We start from the raw sequence: 8,585 nt of genomic DNA, 5'->3' as shown, positions 1-8,585 counted from the left end.
TCATATACATATTTGATAATTATTTAATTTTAAAAATTCTAAATTTTTAAAAAAGTAGTTTATCTAAATTTAATTTTAAATTAAGATAAAAGAGATTAGAATAATTTTAAATTTAGATATATGTGTAATTTTAAATTAAGATAAAAATATCTTTCTCTTTTATTTTAAATCATAAGAAAATAAAGGCAAAAAAATTGGTAAACAATATTGATTCAACTATAAACTTTATTTATTTAAATTTATGTAAATATTGATTTAGACAGAGTATAATTTCTTATGGTTTCTAAGATTTAGGAATTTAATCTTTAAAAATCATTTGAATTTTGTATTTCATATATATGAGTTGGTATGAGATGTGTTTTTTTGGAATTAAATTAGGATAAAACTTATATATTTTAAAAGATTTGGATAAATGTAAACTTTAAAATTTTTAAAAATTAAATAATTAATTAAATAAAATTATTTAAAATTATTTTACGTGTCAATAATATATATTGTTTACCTAAATGTCCATGTAAACAAACCTTATCAGGTTTTTATATATGTTATAATATAATATTTGTGTGAATATTAATTTAGATAGTATATGATTTGTTATGATTTTTTAGATTTAAGCATTTAATCTTTAAAAATTATTTAAATTTTGTATTTCATATATATAGGTAAGAGTGATGTATGAAATATATTTTTTGTTTAAATTAGGATAAAATTTATATATTTTAAATGATTTGGATAAATATAAATTTTGAAACTTTAAAATTTTTTAAAATTAAATAAATAATTAAATAAAATTATTTAAAATTATCCTACGTATCAATAATATAAGTTATTCATCGAAATATTTATTTAAATAAATTTTATTAAATTTTTATATATTTTATAATATTATTATATTATATATAATATATGATATGATATATAATATAATATTTGAATAATTATTTATGATTACGTATTATTATTTGAAACTAAATATATTAAAGATAAATATTATATTAATTAAAAAAATTATAATTTAAATATATATATATATATAAGAGTTTTTAAAAAAATAGGAAATCATAATTAAAAATTTCGTAACTTTTTTTTTTCACTTCTTTCGGCGAAGCATCTACCCACAATCACTATCTTTGAACTGAAAAAAAAGATAGAAAGAAAGAAAATCCCAAACTTTACATTTCGCATTTTCTCTCTCTTGGGAAAAGTCATCTGTAATCTCCTCAAGGTACGTTCATATTTATCTTATCTCTGACCACAGATTAGAGGACGCTCTTTGTATTTCTATACAATTGTTGTATCAAGCCTTACAGAGTTAATGATTTTTTTAAGATAAAAGAAAACCCTTGTTTTTTCAGCTTCGTTTCGTTCGATCAATTTTAGCTAAAGAAGGTGCTATTGTGTGGGTATTGGTTGTCTGGGTTGAAATGAGTGCTTGATCTGAGCTTGGACTCATCCAAACTTAGACTCAACTGTTAGTGTTTACAGATCATTGGTTTTTTTTTTCTTTAATTTGTTTTTGTTTCATTGATTGCTTACTGTATTTTTTTTCCCGCTAAGAAAAGATCGTTGAAAGAACGAGATTTGTCCGCGTTTATGTACTTTGTTTTTACTTTGGATTGAGGTCTGATTAGATTTTTGGTTTTGGATTTAATTGTTGAATTTTATTTCCATGATTTGCTTAGGGTGTGTTTGGACAATCAATCTCATTTCTGTTTATATTTTTGTAATATTTAGAAATGAGAGCTTTCATGAGCGACGGTGCTGACTGCTGACAGTGAAAAGTGATATCAAAACTAAATAAAAATCAATTTACTTCCTTTGTATTTCAATTTGTCGTAAAGATAATAATTCTATTAGTTCAAGAAAAAAAAAAGGAAAAAACATTAATTTTTATTCCTTTTTGCTTCCAGATCAGACCCCAAGTATTTTGCAGTTTTTTTTTTTTTTTGTTTGTCTGTTGTAGTATGAATCAAATGATGGTTGAAATGCATAATTTCTGTGGAAACTGCGTGTATCTTTGTATGTGTGGTACAATAGAACGAAAGAAAACCCTATTATCCTTTCAATTCTTTGTTGTGAACGTAAGCCATTAATGATGATCACAAGTTCATACCCACTTTGCAGATTGTTATTGGTTATGCTGGCAAAACAGCTAAATTGAGGAGCCTGTAAGACTATTTGAGGGTTTTTCTTTTTCAGGCTTTCTCAAAGAGAGAGGACAATGTCAACTGGAAGAAATACTCATTGGTGTTATAGATGCAGGCGCCCAGTTCTCCTTCAAGGTCATGATGAAGTTTGCTGCTATTGTGGCGGGGGATTTGTTCAAGAACTAGATGATATGGTGCGTATCAGTTCTCTGGACTTTTTTGGAGTAGATGGTAATGATGATCATGGTCAGAGGTTCGGTCTCATGGATACTTTATCAGCCTTCATGAGACAGCGATTGGCTGACAGAAATTTTAACCATAATATCAGGGGAAGAACAGATTCAATTCCTGAGCGTAATCCACCGTTGGGTCCTTTATTGATTTTTGGTGGCCAAATTCCTCTTAGGTTGTCTGGGAATGGTGGTTTTGAAGCTCTTTTTAATGGGGCACCTGGAATTGGTTTTACACGAGGTAATGCTGGAGATTACTTTATAGGCCCTGGATTAGAAGAATTGTTTGAACAGCTCTCAGCTAATGATAGGAGGGGCCCTCCCCCAGCATCCCAATCCTCAATTGATGCAATGCCCACAATTAAGATTAGTCGGAGGCATCTTCATTCTGATTCACAATGCCCTGTTTGCAAAGATAAGTTTGAACTGGGGTCTGAAGCAAGACAAATGCCATGCAACCATATATATCATTCAGATTGCATCATCCCTTGGCTGGTGCAGCACAACTCATGCCCTCTTTGTCGTCAAGAATTGCCACCTCAAGGATCAGGTAGCAGCCGCAGTTATCACTCAGGTGGTCAAAGTAGGAGCAGCAGTTTTGGAACTAACTCCAGCAGAAGGGAGAATAGGGAGAATCAAAGCAGACGGAATCCATTGACCTATTTCTGGCCATTCCGTTCATCTAGTTCTAGCTCTAGCCAAAATGAAGCTGCTTGAAGCAGTTCTCCGAGTGTGCGAGAGGACAATCACTCCATGGGCTATACTGGGTGGCCTTTTGACTGATATCTGTATTTTAAGGACATGCCTTTCTTCTGTTTTGTTGTGTCTCTTTAAAAGTATTGAAGTCAATTTCGTCCAGTAAAATGTGTGAACAAGTCTTTCCCTCTCTGGCTAGTACTTGTGTTTTAAATGTTAGATCATTGTGAAGAGTAGACTACTATCAAAACTAAATTTCGTTGGTCAATAGCTGTAGTCTCGTTAGGTGAGGGCTGCCACGAGCTGACTGTGGCATGCTTTGATGTTTGAATAAAGTAGTATATGTGAAGTTATAGGTGTGCATTTGGTGAGTTTGGTTAATTGAATATAATTTCTGATATTATTGAATCAATTGATTATGAATATTTTTAATTGGCTCTACAAGATTAAACCACCTTTATAAGAGTCATTATTTTTTTTATTTGTTTTGATGATTGAAAGTGAGAATTTTCACTAAAACCAGACAATTAAATCAAACTCTGGTGCCTTTCCAGAGGAACTCAACAACTCAAGCTATATTTTTATTATTTAATGAGCCATCACAATGGCCTCGTGTTAGACTGCTGAGAAAGAGCAATATGAGCCATCACATTGGCCTCGCCATAGACTTTAGAGAAAGAGTTGGGCTACGCCATGTTGTGCTATATATTCTTATTGGGATAATTTTTTGTTTAGCTCTTAAATAGTATAGTATAGGAAAGTATTAATGTAGTATTAAATATTGTTTGTTATGAACGGCACAATAATAATTTCATTATTAGACATTATTATGAGTTTAGGTTTTTATCAAACTCAAAGGAATGCCAATTAAGGCAATTTAGTAACATCATTTTTGTTTAAGTCAACAACCGAGAACCAATTATAGATGTTAATAGGGTGCAAATGATATATTAATATTCGCAAGTTATTCGGAATTCGGATAAAACTTAAAATTTGACTTAATTATTAATGAGTTGAGTTTGAGCAGCTTAATTTATCTAACGAACTAAATTCGAATATCAAAATATCCAATTTGAGTAACTTACAAGTTTAATTGAACTTTTATATATTTATATATTTTAATTAAAATTTTATTATTTTATTAGTTTGTATATTTATTAGTTCGAGCTCGAGTTTCAAGACAAATAATTGAGTTTGAAGTGAAACTTGAGAATCAAGCTTTTTTTAATAGATAAACGAGTCTAATCAAGCGAGTTTAAATAGTTTTATTTTTATCTTAAATTAAGCTCAAGTTTAAAAATTAATATTTAATTGAGCTCGAATCGAGTTTTGACCAATGAATTTTGAGTAGAATTCAAGTTTCAGACTTTTCACTATATTAACATGATTTAATTTGATTACACCCTTAACTTTAAAGTTATAAATCTCATTATAGACGTAATTGTTATAAGTCTCGATTTTATCAAAGAAGTTGATTTTGAGATGGTACGAAATATAGAATGAACCAAAACTTCTAACATTATTTGGGATAATCTAGTTTTATTATTTTAATTCAAATATGACTTTGTCAAGCATTCAAATTAAAAGAGCACAGCTCACCACTTAATTAATGTAATCATGTAATTATGTGCAATTGTATGTTTTATGTCGTCACATATATATCTAAAGAAATAAAAAGTAGATTGGTTGCATCGACAATCTTTTTTTTTAGTAAATGATGTGAGCAATAATTAAAACTATATTTTATAATAATAATAATAATAATAATAATAATATTATTATTATTATTAATAACACATATTAAACTATATAAAATATAAAATTATTAAATATCTCCACAGCATATATAACAAAACTTGCCTAAACCATACTTGAAAACTAATTCCAATTATATTTCGATATGGCATACTTTAATGACAATAATTATAGCAATCAAACAATCATAAGCATTACAATATTGCATAACAAAATAAGTGACCTTAACATAAAATACTATATGATACACATTATGCAATCCCAAAAATTAAATTTATGTGTCATGTTATAATATTAATGGTTAAGTATTCATTTGATCCTTGTATTATATTATTTTTATCTAATTACTATTTAGAGAATAAAAATTTACAGATACTTAAACCTACATTTCGTCAAATATTTTGATTTTTGTTGCTAACATCATTTATCATTTGGTTGATTGGTCAAAACAGCAAATAAAATTATGACATATGACAAAAATGATACATCATTTTTATTTATATAAAATGAAGATAAATATAAAAATAAATGATTTTTTTAATTTTAGAAAAAAATAAATTGGTAGAATAATGTGTTAAGTATATAACCTAAAACCAATTGACTATAAGTGGAGGAGCCCAACTAAAACATAAGACTATAAGAAATTATATATTTATTAGATGTGAGATAAAATCAGTTTAACAAGCCTCCATCACATATAAGCCGAGATGAAAGAAGCCTATCACATGTAGATTTGGAAAGGGCAACAAAAGGAAATATTGGCTCTGATACTATGTTAAGTAGCTAACCTAAAACCAATTGGTTGTAAGTGAAGGAGTCTAACCTAAATATAAAACGACAAGAAATTATATATTTATTAGATGTGAAATAACACCACTTTAATGGGCCCCATCACATGTAGGTAAAGATGGAAGAAACTTATCACGTGACAAATTTGGAAAGGACAACAAGAAGAAAATCTTGGCTCAAATATCATGTTAAGCATCCAACTTAAAAATAATTACTTGTAAGTGGAGGGGCCTAACTTAAATATAAGATACAATAAATTAGATATTTATTAGATGTGGGATAACACCACTTTAACAGGCCTCTATAATGTGTAGGCAAAAATAAAAAAAGCCTATCACATGATAAATTTAGAGAGGGCAACAGGAAAGAAATCTTGTATTTGATATCATATTAAGAATCCAACTTAAAACTAATTGACTATAAATGAAGAGGCCCAACCTGTATATAAGACTATACAAAATTAGATATTTATTAAATGTGAAATAATTTTAGTTTAATAAACCCACATAACGTGTAGGTAGAGACAGAAGAAACCTATCACGTGACGAATTTATAAAAAGCAATAGAAGAAAATCATGGCCCTGATTTCATATTAAGCATCCAACTTAAAAACCAATTGATAATAACTGAAAAGGCCTAACTTGAACATAAAACTATAAGAAATTATATATTTATTAGATATGGGATAACACCACTTTAAAAGGCCATCATCACTTATAGGTAGAGATGGAAGAAATCTATCAAGGATAGATTTGTAAAGGATAACAGAAGGAAATCTTTGCTTTGATACCATATAAGCATCCAACCTAAAATCAATTGACAATAAGTAAAGGGATCCAACTTGAATACAAGACTACAGGAAATTATATATTTATGAAATGTGGGATAACACCATTTAACATGGTGAAAATAGGGAAAATAGAGAAAAGAATGGGAGTGGGAGGGATGATCGTCCAATCAATGGTCAGTCTTGAGTGATCAAAGTTGATCTAACAAAACTTGTCTCCCTAATTCCAAATCTTTTGTAAGAGTGCAATCTTTTGGAACACTTCAAAAAGTGAACCCGTTGCATTTAACACCCAAACAAATGAATCTCATGAAAGGCCAAAATGGCTTCTTTACCAAACCTAGTTTAGGCATAACTACAAATTAAAACAGACCAAGCACCAAGTCTGATTCAAGATTTTCATCAACCATTTTCCTAGCATACCCAAAAAGTTTACATTTTTTCTTTCCATACAAAGTGATAAGAAATTTTCTAGAAGCAGCAAACTGGCTAGTTTGTACTATTTTAAATCATAATATCTTTGGATTTGGATTATTTGGATTATCATTTTTTTATTTAGATCATCTTCAGTTTGGATATTTTTAAGTTTGGATAATTTTAGATTCAAAATTTCTTCAAGTTTAAATAATCTCGAATACATATTATTTGAATTATTTTGAAATTCTATGATTTGAGTTGAGTGGGTATAGATGGATCTGAATAATTTTGAAATTTTATAGATTATAGATTTTTTTTTTGGTAATTTGGAATGTAACAATTAATTTACTTTTTGTATAATTAAATAAAAATATGACAAAAATACTAAAGTTAAAAATTTAGAAGTTAAGAAATATTTATATAAATATTCATTATATAATAATTTTGTACTTTAATATTATATATTACTCTATTCAAAAAAAAGATTATCCATTATTTTTTTTAGTCCATCTTATAAGTTCAAATTGCTAAATAAATATTATAGATACTCAATTTTGTTCGGAGTCTTTTTTTTTTTAATATTATTAGGTCTTGAATTGCATTTTGATATTAGGTTTTAAAACCTAATTTTTAAGCCCAAATTTAAAGGCCTAAAAGTGTTTTTATTTTTTATTTATGTTTTGTTATTTGGTAAAGAAAACATAAATTTTGATTTTTTTAAGATTATGATTTTATTTAGATTTCAAATTTAAAGATTGGGTCTGACTTTGGTAATTCTTGAGAATCAAGTTTCGACAAGAAGAAAAAGAAACTTTGATAGGATCTTGATAAATTTAGTTAGCACTAAAATTTTTCAAATTCAAAAAAGATTAAATCCCTAATATAAAGAGCCTAATTCTCAGTCAAAAATCACCAATAATCAAATAATCAAGAAACAATTGAGATAATCAAAATCAGTAAACAACACAGAGTTTTGAGTTTTAAGGTTTGAGTGAGAAGTTTTTGGGCTAGAAAAAAAAAGGATAAAGAAATTCTAAAAGCTTTGTTTTTTTTGGTTTAAATACTAAAAGCAAACGGCATTGTTTAGTGAAGGCTCGACCCACACCTAAACCCGTAGGTCACTTGACTCTTTTTTTTTTTGTTTCTTGTTTTTGTTTTCTTATTTTTCTATTTTTTGTTTTTATTTATTATTTTTAATTGCAATTGAATTAAAAGTGATGAAGAAAAGAAAAAGGAGAAAGAGTTTTGGTAGTACTTTTATAGTTTATTTTTGCATGATTTTTTTATGTGTTTGCATGATATTTATATAATATTTTTTGCATGAATGATTATAATATATATTTGCATGATATTTTGCTTGGATTTAACTTATTTGCATGATTTATTATATAATTTTTTTTGCATGGATTTTTATTACAATGATTTGCATGCATAATATTTTTACATGATTTTTTTTATATTGCAAGATATCCTAGCATGATTTTTGGGTATGATTTTTATTTTAATATTCTTGCATGATTTTTATTATGATATTTGCATGATTGCATGTTTGATTATGATATTATTGCATGATATTTTTTATAGAATTTTTTATAACATTATTTTGTAAATAAATAAAAGGAATTGGGAATTCATTTTTGATAAGATATTTAATGAATCTAACAACAAAGTGTCTTCAAGTCAACAATGAGTTTATTTTGAATACTCTTGAGGTAAGAAAATTTTCTTTTGTTGTGAAAGCCTAAAGATTTTTTTTCAATATTT

General features: G+C 27.4%; 1 protein-coding gene across 3 annotated transcripts; it reads left to right on the top strand.

The window, feature by feature from the left end:
- The first annotated feature begins 1,070 nt into the window (after nucleotides 1-1,070).
- On the top strand, nucleotides 1,071-3,485 carry LOC111297083 (putative E3 ubiquitin-protein ligase RHC1A). 3 transcript variants are annotated; one of them, XM_022891686.2, is made up of 2 exons: nucleotides 1,071-1,225; nucleotides 2,125-3,485. In XM_022891686.2, exon 2 carries the CDS (start codon nucleotides 2,222-2,224, stop codon nucleotides 3,092-3,094), a length of 873 nt encoding a protein of 290 aa, XP_022747421.2. In that variant the 5' UTR covers nucleotides 1,071-1,225; nucleotides 2,125-2,221; the 3' UTR covers nucleotides 3,095-3,485. The 3 variants fall into 3 exon arrangements, with proteins under 3 accessions (XP_022747421.2, XP_089596644.1, XP_089596646.1); XM_089740518.1 differs by having other exon boundaries at nucleotides 1,073-1,225; nucleotides 2,200-3,485; XM_089740520.1 differs by lacking the exon at nucleotides 1,071-1,225 and adding an exon at nucleotides 1,274-1,471 and having other exon boundaries at nucleotides 2,200-3,485.
- The last annotated feature ends 5,100 nt before the right edge of the window (nucleotides 3,486-8,585 follow it).

Source organism: Durio zibethinus, chromosome 12 (genome assembly GCF_047325235.1).
Source record: "Durio zibethinus cultivar Kanyao isolate XHJ-2024 chromosome 12, ASM4732523v1, whole genome shotgun sequence".
NCBI lineage: Eukaryota > Viridiplantae > Streptophyta > Magnoliopsida > Malvales > Malvaceae > Durio > Durio zibethinus.
Note: the sequence above shows the minus strand (reverse complement) of the source record. Positions and strands in the feature narration are given on the sequence as shown.

Bases quoted from the DNA above. Each gene is read 5' to 3' on its own strand.
- LOC111297083 (XM_022891686.2), top strand. From the start codon at position 2,222: ATGTCAACTGGAAGAAATACTCATTGGTGTTATAGATGCAGGCGCCCA.